Below are 16,399 nucleotides of genomic sequence, written 5' to 3'. Positions count from 1 at the left end.
TTCTAAATCAAATCAAATCCATATGGACCTCTTAGAAAGGGCAGAGTATAGACTGTCAATATTTAGAATTCATAATTATATCATAAATTGTAATTGTAAGATATTCTTAAGTACATAATAATAGTCACAAGCAGAAAATAGATGACAAGGGAGACTAGGGAAGTGTGACTCGCCAATTTCGAAATAAACTAGTGGGATGTATGCCTTATGAGGAATAATTTTAGGGGGCTGCATTCGGTGCTGCTCATAGAAAGTCCTATGAGAGATAAAAAATAATTCAATATGTAGAAAAATCGGTATTTTGTTACATCAATGCAAACTATTAGTTATTGTAATTATCTCATACTCCAATTAATTTTGTGGTATTTTCACGCACTATATAACGCATATTTATTGTCAAAACTGATTTCGAAACTTTTATATATCTGTAGTTTTTTAGAAAAGCCTGTTAGGATAATTTAAAAAAAAAATTGGCATCAAACTTTTAAAAATTTTTTTTCAAAAAATTTTCCAATATAAAAACAAGTGAACAGTAATGAATTTTAAAGTTTTTTTTGTGCTAAGACATTTTTACCTCCTTATCCAATTATAAACAATAAAATACTTTTTTGAAAGTTTTGTTACTAAAATTAGAATAATCGCTTAAAAACATTTTTTTCAAAATAGGTATATCCGGCTTTTGAGATCAATTTTGACAATAAATAATACATGAAAGTACCACAAAATTAGTTGGAGTATGAGATAATTACAATAACTAATAATCTGCATTGAAGTAATAAAATACCGATTTTTCTATGGATTGAACTATTTTTTATCTCTCATAGGACCTTCTATGGACCGAAACGAATGTTGCCCCCTAAAATTATTCCTCATAAGGCATACATCCCACTAGTTTATTTCAAAAATGGGAAGACACACTTCCCTAGACTCCTTTGTGAGTGCATAAAAATAAAATAATTATAGTTTGTTTCATTCTAGCAAATTCTTTATAACGTAAGCGTATGTGTGTGCTGAAAACGAGATCCAATTAACAAGAAATAACTTCGAAATTCTGTTACGTGATCTTTCTGCTGCTAGTTTCTTCTATAAACTAAATATATGAGATTTAATTCATTTCATTTTATTACTCAGCAATAAGGCTTATGAGACGAAAGTTCTTTGTGAAGTGTTTAATTATTTAATCAAATGGTGTGCTTGTTTAAATAATGATTCATTAGGTAATTTACTAATTTATTATGCAATTGCATTTACAGTTAAAACTCTATTAATTGTAATAAGTTATAATATTTCATAATGCATTTTATTTTAGCTTCATACTAGGATTTTGGTAAATTTATATTTCAATTGTTTTAGTAAAAAGGAAATATTCAAATGCTGCACTCGAGACAGACCCTCACATTAAAAACAATCGAAACTAATTTTAAATAATAAAAAAAAATTATTGAAGTCAATCACATCACAGTAAATGAGGAGTTAAAATAATCAAAGCTGTTTATTTAGTAAAAAAAAATTCTAAAAACTATTTAAGCCGAAAAAAAGCAAATGATATTATGGTTCTAATTAATAAATATTGTGATAAGATAGACATTTTTAAAAGCTTTTATTTTTAAATTAACTTCTGAGGATTAGTCCCTGATTTTTATGAACTTTCAGATGTTGTCTTTCCTGCTTCAACAGAAACGGCTTCTCCATGTCATTGAAAGAGAAAATAGTGCATGGCAGGAAAAAGTTTTATACAATTTTACCAGATATTAAATGTTTCGAGGATTAATCTAGACCTTAATATTATTTTGAGATAAGTACTTTATAAGTTTATGGAATTCGATTTTTTTTGCAGTGCATTACTCATAAAAATATTATTTTCCACAAGAAATGCTCTTTTGAAAAAATAGAAAATGACGTTAATCTTTACAATGTACAAAGACACTCATTTTTATTTTCGTCTTGTCTCATCTGAATTATACACTTTTATAATTGTAAATTTATTTTTAATTGTATAAGTATTAGTCAACGTACACCGAGAAAAAAGTATGGTCAAAACTACCAGAATATGGTAAGATTTGGAATGTTTCTAGCTCTATGGGAATACCCAAAATCACAGCAATGTTTACTGAAGAGATTTTGTAATGCGGTTGGTAAAGTTAATAACGAAATATGGTTTTGCACATAATTCTATCAACATAAATTCCATCAACATGAAGTTTAACATTTATATTCTTCTTTTCTTATCATTTCAATTTTATTTCAGAGCTATACTCGAAAAAAATATTAGCAATAGAAAAACAACAATGTTTTTTTAAAAATTTCTAATACCATGAGAAAAACGCACAGTAAAATTTACTGTGTTTTTGGCTCTATGTAAACACCAAAAGTTTGCGAATTTTTAACCAAGTGCGTGGCAATGATTTCGGTAAAATTAACAATAAAATATGGTTTCATACTATGTGATAAAATTTGGTAATTTTATCATGCTACCTTAGAGCATGGCATAAAAGCCATTTATTCGGTAAACTTTTCAGTTTTGTATTTTTTTCTAAATTTTTAGTAATAAAAACTATAATTTTAAAAACCAGAATTTCCGGTAAACTGTTACCATATGAATGGAAAAACTACGTACTGAATGGTTTAAATAACGTATATTTTGGGTTTTATTACCATAATTATAGCTTTTTCTATTACTTGAAATACCATTACCATGCATTTCGATGATCTTACTGAACTGTTTTTACCGGAATTAACACTTCAATTTTTTAATTTATATATTAATGTGTGACCTCAAAAAAGTCAGGTATACAGATTTGTAGTTTTGTCTAATTTTGTATTAATAGGAACTATAATTTTGAAAACCAGAATTTCCGGTAAACCGTTGCTATATGAATAGAAAAACTACGTACTGAATGGTTCAAATAGCGTATATTTTGGTTTTTATTACTATATTTATAGCTTTTTTTTACTGGAAATACCATTACCAAGCCGTTCGTTAAACTTTGTGAAAAGTTTTTACTGAAATTAATTATATATTAATTATATATTAATTATATATAAATCATATATTAATTATATATTAATTATATATTAATTATATATTAATTATATACTAATCATATATTAATTATATATTAATCATATATTAATCATATATTAATTATAGATTAATTAATTTATTTATAATGAATTCCAGTAATTATACATCAATTATATTGTAATTTATATATTAATGTGCGACCTCATCTAAGCCAGGTATATAGAATTAATTTTTGACAAAATTTGAAAAAACAGTAATTGAAACTGAAACAGTGATATCGAGGCACACTGTAAAATCCACTAAAATTTACTTCAATACATGCTTCTTAGAAAAAACGCATTATCGCATGCAAATTTATATTGTTGTGGAATTATAATTTATTGACACTTAATAAATGCATCTTAAAAAACTGAAGGAAAGGTAAGTGAGTAAAAAATTCCTTAGTTTAAATAAAAATGAATAAATTCATATTTTTGTTAAATCAATAATGGCGCTTTAAAAACTCGTGTGTAGAATACTTTAAAAGAGCTTAGCAACTCATAAAACTGTCGTCGATTTATTTTTAGAATAACGTAGAAAATATTGATTTAATATCCAATTCTGTAAAACAGAATTAAGTTATTAAAATGAATGCATTTAAAAATTGAACAGTAGTGTTTGCTATTAACGTAATATTTTCCTACTTTTAAATGAAATGAATATCATTAAGTGGAATACCTAAAAGATAATGTATTTTTTCGAAATTGGGCTGAACTCTTGGCTCATATCCAATATATATTTTTGTTTTAATTTTTTATTAGGTTGAGTTGTGACAACTGAATATGTTTTTCTAAAAATATTTTCTATACGTGCGGTACAATGATCGCCAAAAGAAATGTCAAATTTTTTTTTCTTCCGAAAAAGATTTTTGGTTAATTTTTTTAACTTTTAAGAAATTGCTCTTTATTGTTTATCAATTTTATTTGCTATATACTTTCTTTAAAATCTTTATTTAGCTTTTAATTTGAAATTATTATTAAGTTTTTACTTTAGTTTCCAGTTTAAAAATACTTGTTAAGTTTTTAGTTTAGTTTTTAACTTAAAAACTTGTTAAGTTTACTTTTATAAGAAATAACTATGACGTTATTTAAAAATAACTAAATACGTTTTTTCATTATTTTTTACATTTGTAATGAAACCGACAAATGACCTCAACCATAATGCATTATCCATTATCTACTTGTTATGATCTTAGAAAATACTTTAAACACATTTTTTTCCTTATTAATACTTTAACTACTCAGTATAACAGGTTAAATTACGTTTTAAAAGCAGTTTTGGAATAAAATGTAGTGATGGATTCGATTGAAAAAAACTTGTTTCTTTTTAAATTAGCTATCTTTTAATGAAGATAATTTTAATTTCATAAAATTAATCGAATGCCCATTCATCGTGCGGGTTGAAAAAGAACTAAATGAATTTTTGTTGTATTTATAAAAAAAACTTGATCTTGTATAATTCGGGTGTAGTGATTTCAAATATGAAATTATTTTTACCTGTTCGGAAATACATGGACAAACAGTTCGTAATTGGGAAGCGCTTCTAGCTGCGTATGACGATGGTTCCTATGCAATTCCTATGCAGCCACAGGTTCCTATGTAATGTGAATCCTGATTATGTGCTTTAATTCCCCTAGAAATATGTCGCAACATTTGCAACATTTATGCTAACCCTTGTTGATCTAAAACGTTTTTAAACTTATGCATTTTGACGAACGATAGACTAACAATGTCATTTTAAAATAAAAATGTAGAAGGAAACCAATTGTAGGTATAAAATCAGCGAAACAAAATCATCTAATATCTTTGAAAAAAATCTCATGCTACAGAAAATAAATTTTTTCCCCCAAAATTAAGGCGACAAGGGGCTTTCAAATTTTTTTTTTGAAATTATAAAGGGATTTGCTTGAAATTTTCAGGATACATTTATATTGCTAAAAACAACTTTTATACAAAATTTCAAAAAAATATTTCAAAATTTAAGAAATTAAAAAATTTAAATTTTTCAATTTTTTATGTTTTTTTATATTACTCCTCGCGTCTGAAATTTTGTCAAAATGACAAAATTCTTTTAAAATATTACATATTAGGTAATATTGAAAAAATTGTTGGGAGTACTTTTTTTATTTTTTATTATAGAAACAAATAACATTAAAAAAACAGTAAAAAACCTACATTTTTAGGAAAAAATCATCATACCTCTATAAAATATCATGTATAAAAAAAATACTATTCACTTAATTCAAAAAACTTTTCCAACAAAATGTTAATAATATTCATCAATATATAGCATTAAATTCTCAGGTCAATAGAATGAAAATTCATTACGCTGGAACAGTTTGAAATTTGTAAATTTGTCAAAAAAGACATTTTGAGAAAAATGACATTTACTACTTTTTCATTGCAAATTTTACTTCTGAACAAATATTTCTTGTTTTTAATATAAATACCTATAAATATTGTCTAATGAAATAGTTTAATAATTATATAGTTTAAATTTCTTTAAAAAAATTAACAAAATATTTAACTAATTTAAAATTAATTTTAAACTAAACTAATTTTAACAGTTAGCTGCATTCAAAAAAAGGTAAACAAAGGGGTGTGGTCAAAACTGAAATGGTCATAACTTCATCAGTTCTGCTCTTATTCCAGAATTTTTTTTTTTTAAATGTTCAGTTAAATGCTAAGATTTCTAGAAATATAAAATGTAAAATATCGATTTTTTGACAAATTTGTGCTTCTTTGAAAGTCCCTTGTCACCTTAAACAATGATTTACTATTGTTTAACACCGCACTATATTGCAAACAATTTTAAATAATTCCAATATTTTTTGTATTATATGTTGCACTATATGGTGATTTTGCTTCCATATATTGCAAAAGACACTTTTCAGAAATTCAACTAAAAATATTAATTTTCAACTCTCGTTGATTTTACATTATATATTTAAGTTTTTAAAAAAAAGTATTTTCAAAGCGTAACTACAAACAAAATAAACGCGCGATTTCAGATAGTTTTCGAAATTCTAATTCCGTGGCGTCATCCTTCGTTGACCTTCCCTGCCATTGTGAATCAAAAGTAAATAATACTGGACATGTAATATACAGACATTTTTATTTGATAGAAATGTAAGCAAGCAATAACCGCTGATATCATCTTTTAGATAGCTTAAAAATAATTATATATAGTTTAATTTTCTCAGTTGCGTGATTCTAAACCTATTAGAAAAAATTATTTTTCTCACGTCTTTCCAAACAGTTTTTAATTATTTTTACCATTGTTGGCTATAATTGCGCTTTGATTCTATTGTTTAATGATCCGTCATCTGTGGACAGTTTTGAAGTTACACGAGACACGCACAAACACGAAAACTTTTTCTTTTATTTTTGTAGATTATTTTTCTATACGTAATTAAGCGTTTTTATTTTTTAAATATTCATAATTTTAGGACAAATGTTTTTCGACCAAATAAAGGTCTACATTAACCAAAGGAAAAATATTGGCAGATTAATGATAATTTAAGTTATTAGTAAGATAACATTTAGTCATTAATACTCTATTACAAACAAAATATTGATAGTCTAACTTTAGTGCACTGTAAAGAATTCCGGATAAAATTACGATGAAAAGTACCTGTACTCATGGTGACTGTATTTTCCCCATAAAATCCATTTTTACAAGATCATGTTACGGAACAAAAAATCTGATATACAGTAATTCCTAAAGTGATAATGACATTAAAATCACTGAACCACTCTAAATTAATAAAAATTACTGTAAAAACCACGATCTAATATTTTACTGTAAAAACTAAATTTTACATTAAAATGGATTTTACAGATGATGCACCAAAAATGCCGTTACTTTATACCGTAATTTGATCCAGAATTTTTTACAGTGTAATCCAAAAACTATTTATTTTCAGGAAATATAAAAACATAGTTTTTTCCTTTGCCAGAATCCTAATTAATATATAAAGGAAGGCCAGTACTTTGTTTACGTTGCCCTAGAGCTGCACAATGGGCTATTGACGAGGGCATGAGAAACATCCCTGAGGATGATCCGAAGACATGCCATCGCAATTTTGATCCTCTGCAGAGGGGATGGCTCCCCGGCTTTGGTAGCCAGACGATCCGGCGTGAAGTCGAGTTCTTTATGGTAGAACTGTTTGGCGAAGACCGACTCGGTCCTTACGCAGGCTGATCAAAGTGGTAACCCACCCGCTACTTACCGCAGCCAGTGATGCTTGACTTCGGTGATCTACTTTGAACCGTGTCTTTGCGATTAGTCCACTGCGGGATAATATATAAAGGACTAATATGTGAAGAGAGTTGTATGAATTTAAGCATAACTTAAGTATTCTTTTTATTTTGATTTATTTTCTTATTTATTAAGTTTAAAAAATCAATTATTCTAAATCAAATTTTTAAAAATAAACTCTAACATTAGTGTATAATAGTATAATTTTGTATCTTTAATTTACTCTCTAAACTGGAAAAATGCCGTTTATTTATGAAAAAAAACTTAAAATAACTTGCATATGCTATATTTTAACGATTACATCTCGGAGCCATTTTAATGCATACATAAATATTGTAACGTTTTTGGTCAAGAAGAATTATTTTTAAAACAAACATTAATGAAACTTTATAATATAACGAGATTATACATCACAGATTTATTTTAAGGTATACATAAATATTGTCACGGTTTTGATCAACTAGAACTATAATTGAAGCATTAATGAAACGTTATAGCAAAATGGGCTTAAATTGCATGATGCATATATTTAAAAAAAATTTAATATCCGAAAAGAAAAGATGCAAAAAAAGATAGTCTGCCATATTTCATTCACTAAACAATTCATTTATTCGAATAAATTTAAAATTCATTCGAATGAGGAAGAATTATATCATTTTAAATACATCCTTTTAACATTTAAGCTGAAGCATTTGCATTCAATAAAATAAAAAATTGAATTTAAAATAATCCATTGAATTGATTTGCAAGCATGTATTGAATACATTTGAGAAAGAATTTTAGCGCTTATCTAATTATGCTAAACAATGAGTCAGTGAGATTGTCATACAAAATAAAAGCTGAGAATTGCCTTTAAAAGCAAATAATGAACCAAAATTATTCAAATGAAACTAATTAAAACTGATGTTAAAGTGAAAGAAAATACATATGGCTTTGAGTCGGGAATTAAATGCATACATAAGACTAGATTTGGGTAAAGAAATGTGTAAAAGAGAGTAATGAGTTGGAAATTGATTACATTTAACTAATAAAAAGCTTATTTACGAACGCGGTGCGACGATAAGAATTTATTTATAACGAAACAACTTTTGTTAAAACTTAATCACACATGTTTTGAATGTAAATAGTTCAGTTAATGATATAGATAATTTTTCTGTGCTTTGTCTCATATTTTCCGGACTGATTTAAGTTTTGGTTTGAGAACGAAAACTGAGACTTCATCTAGCTGAACTGTAGTATGTATGGAGTATTTAAATTTTAAATAAATAAAATTTATTGCTAGCTAATGTTTGAATTCTTCAAAATAAAAGATGTATATAAACTGATGGTTAATCATTCTAATGGTAGGCCACATGGTTGGCCTCAAAGCCCAGTCTGAGCCAATGCCTTCCTCTGAAGATTTCTCCATAACGACTTACTATTTATCTTTAATCTCCAATTCTTTTCATTAATTGCAAGAAAATCATCAGCCCATCTCAACCGCGGCCTTCCCCGCTTTCTTGTTCCAGTAGGTCTAAAAAGCAATATCTTTTTTATTGTATTGTCATCACTCATTCGAATCACGTGGGCCATCCAATTTATTCTATTTATTTTAATGTATTTAATAATATCGGTTTGTTTATAAATCTTGTACACTTCAAAGTTAAATCTCCTTCTCCAGTTATTGTTTTTAATTACCCGACCAAGTATACTCCCCAAAATCTTTCTCTATAATATTGTGTTACAATTTTACTTCAGTTTTGTCATTGTCCAAGCTTCAGAAGCATATGCCAAGACTGGCCTGACAACAGTTTTGTAAATTAAAAACTTTGCTTTTCTCGATAGAGACCCAGATATTATTAATTAAAAAAATTGTTACTAAATGTTTTTATTTCTATCTTGTTGTAGTTACTGACGATGAATGGCAGGAGAACTGGAGATTGCAAAACTTAGAAAATACATAGAAAGAAAGTTAAAAATATTATATTTACTGAATCAAATTACTGTATGAAAACACTGTTAACTCAAGAATTTCTCAGTGCTCCATTTTTATGCCATTCGAAACTATTTATTTTTTCATTGCTTTAGGAAATACTTCAAAGTAAATCGATGAAAAAACTTACAAAACTTCTATATAAATTTTTTCTATTATAATTCAATTAGACTTGGAGCCAGGACTTTCAATCTAGTTTTTCAAGGCATACAACTTTTGTTCACAATTCATCCAATTGTACTTCAATAGAAAACTAATCAAATTTATCCAACATTAATTAAGAAAATGAGTTTTCAAATGTTATCAATTTCATCGAGTTGGAATTACTTATGACCAGGCAGTGAAAATTAGAGATTACAAAGACTAAGAGAATGCCTAATTGTTTAGATAATTTGAGCAAAATATAAAGCGCATTGAAAGAAAACTCAGAAAAAATGAAGATGAATTGGTAGAAAGATGTATTGAAGTAAAATATCGTGGATGATAAGACTATTGAGTCTTGTTTTCAAATCATATCGAGCTTGGATTAATTGTGTTTAGAAGTTATATTTTTCTTAAATGAAATATCAGCGTTTTTCATAGCCTTAAAAAAACTGTGCTGTATTGCACAGATTTTTCCTATATCAGCATGTTTATGTCTAACTAGATAAAGTTAAAAAAAACATGAAATGGTTTTTTTTCATTATAAGAGTGTTTTCAGTATACTCACATGCACTCTAAGAAATTCCGAATCAAATTACTGTAAAAAGTAAAGGTACTCAGGGTACTGATGTCTTTTACCGTAAAATTCAATTTTCTGGTAATATATTGTGAAAAAAGGAAAAAATCTGATTAGTAAGGTCTGAAATACCGTATTTTTTACAGTAATAATTACCAAATCACTGAATTCCTCTAATTATTACTTAAAAAATCACGGTACAATATTTCATGGTACGAATGAATTTTTGGGTAAAATGTCTAATTTGCACTCTAAGTGCTGGTACTTTATACCATAATTTGGTCAAGAATTTGTTACAGTGTACAGTAATAAAAAAGAGTTTTTTTTTTCTAATTAAAGACAGAAACATTTCAAGATCAGTATAATGAAGAGAATATCAAATACAAGAAGTTAAAACGTTTTCTACTTTTAAACAGGAAATGACGTTTCTAACAAGAAAAGTAAGTTTAAAAATATTTTCAATAATTTCTTTTACATTATTATGATAAGAAAATTTAAACATTTAGAACAGTTAGTCTTTCATTTATATAAACATTTCGTTTTTCATTTATAAAGTTTTCTATACATAAATTTGAAATTCGAAAGAACGCGCTTAATATATTTTTGAAAAGTGAGACATTTTAAAAAGAAACAAAACTCAAAAAAGACGGAACCGTATTTTTAATTAAAATAAGCCAATTTATTTATATCGTACGAAATGTTCATAATTATTTTCAGTTTTAGATAATATCGAATCAAAAAACTTAGTCCAGTTTACGGCAAAAATCAGCAATGAAAAAATGAGAACAAATAGATATAAGAGACGCATTCTAAGCATTGTGTTTCATAAGGAAATAAGTTGGCTTATTTTTTTTGAATAAAAGGTAAAAAAATTCAGTGACTGAACTGGCGGATTATTTAATGAGTCTAATCACACTCAGATCACTTGGCATGCAAATTAATCTTCCGTAAATTATCACTATTCAACCGGAAAAAAGGATATAAATTAATGAGGATGAAATATCAGGAAATGATACAAATTAAAAATAACAAAGTAAAATTTATTAACAAGAACTAATGAACATAAATTAACCAGAGTAAATTACTTCACTTTAATCAAAAATAATACGATTAATCAATCACAATTTAGGGAAATAAATTTTTGAGATTGAAGTAATAGTAATTAATGAGAATAATTTAGATAATTAAATCAAAAGGAATCAGTATAAATTGATCAAAATAAATTAAAAAAATCGATTGATTTAGTAGTTCATATTAAATGTAGTAAAGTTAAACAATAAGAATGAAGTAATATAAAATATTCGGAAACAAAAAATATAATTTAACAAAATGTAATATATTACGCAGCATACTACACAAAATATGATATATTTGCCTTTATATAATATATCTGCCTCTATTATCTATTTATCTTTGTTCATTTATTTATACTGAAAAATTTGTATAACATTAATAAATATTTTTTAAGCATCCATTTTATCCTTAATTGTGCAATTAAATATTAATGTAATTTATGTTTTAAAAATAATATTTTGAATATCAGTATAAAAATATTTAAAAAATATCAATATTTAATGTATCAATATTTAATCTATCAATATTTAACATATCAATATAAAATTAACATCAATAATGATTAAAATTGCTTAGTTTTCAAACTGTCATTTTTAATAGCTTTGTCATTTCTAAAATTTTGACGAATCAGAAAACAAAAATTTCTTGATTCATCTTTCATTTCCCTTGTTCCTTATTCAAGATAATTTAGATGATTAAAAATCAACCTAATTCATATTTACGTTAATATTAATGTGATAATTATTTGTATTAATAATGTTATGTTATTAAGGGATAATAACAAATATTCTATTTTTTACTACTTTTTGTTTTACAATTTTTATTGATATTTAACTGCTATTACCCAGCGAATGAGAAAACATGCACTCTTTTCAATTCTTTAATCCTTTTTTTTATCTTTTCAACTAATATTTACTTTATTATTAATGTAATTAAATAGTAATCCAAATAGCAAGTACTGTGAAATTTAAAAATACTTATTTGTGCTAAAATAATTGTTACTAATATTCTTACGAATGAAACGTAATAATTTTTCTTTCTCCCAGGTGAGTTTAAATTTTTTTTATTCTTATTTAATAACCTTGTTTAATAATTTAAAGAAACTTTAGATCTCAGCAATTTGATGTATTTTAAAGTACGGCATACAAGGAATTCTCATTTGAGTTACGTGATCTAAATTTCTTTTTTAACGCTGGCCTATTGAAGTATTTTTCCTTATTCTGTTCTTGAAAGAATGTAATTCAAATTTAAGCTAACAAAATAACTCACACACTTTATTTATCAACTACGACTCAATCAGATTCTTTTCGTTAATTAAAAAAAACTGATTCTTCTATGCATATTTTTTAAGTAACACAAAGTTCATTATAATCTTCTCGTATCGATACTACAATTTTACATCGATATCTAACAACAAACTATCAAACTGTCTTATTATCAAGCATTTACATTTTCAATTTTAAAGACTTTCAACTCGATAAGTATAGTATACGTATAAAGTAATCCCAGGTCCCATTTACATAATCCGTACGAGTTTTAGTTTTATTATTTAAATGAAGATTGATCCGGAAAACTGCAAATTATAATATTTCAATTTCATTCTAATAAATTATATTGATTGAATATTTTAATCAATGCCCTCGAAACATCTTATTCGTAGTATCTATTTTTTGCAAATATCACGGGTTTCAAAGTAATTAAAGGTGACTATAATTATGTTACATTTTTTAATCTACATATAGCTGACAAATTAAAGATTTTTTTTACATTAAGTTTTTGATTTATTTAAGTATATATAAATCTATGTGCATCTTGATTGTTTTTCTCGAAAAATTATTGAGTAAAAGAAAATATTCAATGTCGAAATTTTTATTTCGGTGATATGTTGGAGGAGGGAGAGTGATATATTTGTGTTTCAGAAATTTTATATCTTGTGCAAAAGTAACTTGATTTAGAAACACCTAAATCACCATTCATTAACATACCTGGCACCAGACTTCCAACGAGAAAACATTGAACCTTCAATGTCAGACACTGAAATTGTTTATATATATATATTTTTTTATCCTTGTAAACACGGAAAAAAGTAGACTACTTCGTTTAATATCCTTTCGCCTGGCACACACCTTGGCGAGAAAAATACGGAATAACCAAAGCCAAAAAAAAAAGAAGATATCACTTAGAACACAAGAATAAAATTTTCCTCCTCATCCGCGTAGGATAAGAAAGAGCAAAGTTTTGTATTCCGAGCACGAATTTAGGCGCACTCTTTAGTCGCCCATTTCAGCCAAGAATGAGTTCTGAGCGCGCTCATCAACATCTTTTGCTCCCGGAATTCTTTTAACCTTTTCGAACACGAAGCGCCGGTATCGTACTGTAATAGCGCCAAAATATCTCCCCTATCTTCTCTCTTGTTTCGAAGGTAGCCACCAACGGTGCCTTTGGATGGGATCCAGGATTTTCCGAAAAAGGGTTCTTGGCGATTTCCCGATTTTGGAGGTGTGTTGGCTAGAAGGCGCCAAACTCAACACCCGTTCGTTGAAATCACTTGTGTCCGAGGGGGTGAAGAATTAAAAGAGGTGTGTTTACCGTGATGTTTGAGAAAAAGAGCGCGCCTGGAGAGATATCGACGTGAAAAGTTGATTCTATGTCTTGAGGAAAGATGTTTTAGGGAGAGATATTTAAATTGAGTTTCAAAAAAGATATGAAAATAAATAACGTCTTGTTTGAACGCGTAATGAGAACAAGTATAATCTTTTTTTGTACCTTTACATCTGGCCTTATTTTTATCTGTGAAACTTTAATGAAATTGCATATTTTTTTCTCCATCCGACATTTTTTTTTTTTAAATCTCTTTCTTTTTGCCAGCGTCTTTTAGTACTTTAAAAGTGATTGGAAAATTTAATAATTTGACGAAGTTTTTTATTTTTAGCGTTGTTTAAAGCAAGTAAATTACTTAATTAAATTTTTTTTTTTACTTCAAAAACTATTTCTAAGTTTTAGATTCAGATATCGACTTTTTTCGAGGGTCACGATCATTTTATAAATTATTTTAAAATAAAAATTAGCAATAACTTGGACTGTTTGGACTTTAAATTACTGGAATAGGGAAGCAGAGGTTTATAGTCTGAAATAAATTGCGCAGAAGATTGTTTTTGAATAAAAAAAAATATGGACCAGGATAGCCTGGTTGGCACGGCGTTAGACTCGTGTTCGTGAGAATCCAGGTGTCCGAAGAATCCACGTGCATTATGAATGGTGAATGATGCGCGTTAAATTTGTTGGGGTCACAAAGTCTTCCAAGTTGCCATAAGAAATCAAAGCCTCTGGGGGTGCTGAATTGGAGATTTATCGTTCTCTGGTTCGGATCAAAGTTAAGATGGATGGATGGATGCATGAATGGATTCGCCTTGTTAAATGGGTTGTGGCATATGTTTGAGACTGAAGTGGTTTTTCTTACTATAGATTGCGCCACTAAAAAGCAAAAAGCGCCCCCTCTGCCTTAAATTCGCTTGGTTTCCCAAACAGGCTTGCTGGCATGATAATTACGTAATAGAAACAACAAGCAACAGATTATTAAATATAATGAAGGGAATAATTAGGGTTAACTGAAGTATGATGATAAAATACAGAAAGAAATTATTAAACTTAGGTATTGAGGTAAAATCGCACCCGAAATACAAAGAAGAATCAATAGTGCAAGTAAATGTTTCTATGGATTAAAAAAATATTTAAACTCAAACCTACTAAAAAGAGATACTAAACTGTTAATTTATAAATGCTTGATCAGACCTATCCTAACATATGCCTCAGAAACTTGGACAACAACACAGAAAGATGAGAATTCCTTGGGAATCTTCGAACGTCGGATCCTAAGATCCATTTTTGGGGGCAAACAAGTTGATGGTACTTGGTACAGACGTTCAAACTCACAACTCTATCGGGCCCATAGAGAGCCTGAAGTTGTCAAGTACGTAAAAATTCAAAGAATTAAATGGGCTGGTCACATCATTCGGATGAACAGAGAGCGTCCGACAAACATAATCTTTTCGGCTCAGCCCATCGGATCAAGGCCCAGAGGTCGACCAAAGCTGAGATGGGCCGACTGCGTGGAAAGAGACTTTTCAGTCTTAAAAGTCTCAAACTGGAAGACAACTGCCAGGCAGAGACAGGCCTGGAGGAAGTTGATTGAGAAGGCCAGGGCCCACCCGGGGCTGTCGTGCCATTGAGGAAGGAAGGAAGGATTGAGGTAAAATAAAACAAAGGACTTAATTAAAGTTAAATATGGAGATATAGTGAAGGTTGGATAGGATGATAAAATTAAATAAATGCTTTTATAGAAACAAAATATATAAGGGAAATAATTATGATTAGGTATGGAAATAAAATTTAAATAAATATTGTGGTTAAGTATGACGACAAAATAATTTAGATTAAGTATGGGGGTAAGATACAATAAGTAGAATATTTAAGGTTAAGAATGGGAAAAAAAATATGCCGAAGGAAATTATTAAGGTTAATTAAGTCATAATTTGTAATGGATGAAATAATTAGTGTTGATTTTATAGATTTAAAACCAATTTCAGTAAAGAGAATGAGGACATATACTATAACTATCCTCATTCATTTTTTTCTTTCTTTTTTAAGATTGACGATTTTTTTTTTGACAACCGTTGGCATAGATGAACCTTATTACATTGAATGAATAAAGGGAAAAAAGAACGAAAAAAAGGGAATATAGGAAACGGTGTATTAGCAAATCTGTGAATCAGTAATTTGACTCAGTTTTAAATTAGTAATTGTTTTTTTCAATAAATTAAGCAGGTCATTCATCTATAAGTTGTATCACGGCAGTTGCCAATTATAATGTTGTTGATTTTTGATATTAAATTTTTCTCTTAAATTATTGTAATTTATGCTTTGTATCACAATAAAACCAAATGGTACATTTGTTCTAAGTTCTCTTTTACTGTGCGTACGATATTTATAATCAGGTGTCTGCAAATATTGGGCGTCCACGGTATAATGTAAAAATTCATTGCAGGCTCTTAATAATTTAGCCTGTTTTTGTTAAATCTAAAAATCAAATTTTTTTAAACATAACACATTATAAATGTAACTTATACAATAATGATATCGTTAAATATACCTTCAATTAAAGATTTCAAATCAGAAAAATCTTTTCATTGTTGGTATACTTCAAAAACTAAAATGCATATTTAAGTTATATATTATAACACGCAGGCATGCATTGCGATATGTGATTTTCGCTCGGACAATTGTCTATAAGTTAAAATTGTATACCATACTT

General features: G+C 27.7%; 1 protein-coding gene across 1 annotated transcript in view; it reads right to left on the bottom strand.

The window, feature by feature from the left end:
- LOC107437838 (uncharacterized) overlaps positions 1-13,621 on the bottom strand; it is a 327,128-nt gene extending 313,507 nt beyond the window's left edge. The window contains exon 1 of the mRNA XM_016049967.3: positions 13,074-13,621. Coding sequence (XP_015905453.2) covers positions 13,074-13,102 — 29 coding nt within the window. The 5' untranslated portion in view covers positions 13,103-13,621. The remainder of the gene's footprint in view (positions 1-13,073) is intronic.
- Between the last annotated feature and the right edge of the window lie 2,778 nt (positions 13,622-16,399).

The sequence above is a fragment of the Parasteatoda tepidariorum genome, chromosome 4 (genome assembly GCF_043381705.1).
Source record: "Parasteatoda tepidariorum isolate YZ-2023 chromosome 4, CAS_Ptep_4.0, whole genome shotgun sequence".
NCBI lineage: Eukaryota > Metazoa > Arthropoda > Arachnida > Araneae > Theridiidae > Parasteatoda > Parasteatoda tepidariorum.
Note: the sequence above shows the minus strand (reverse complement) of the source record. Positions and strands in the feature narration are given on the sequence as shown.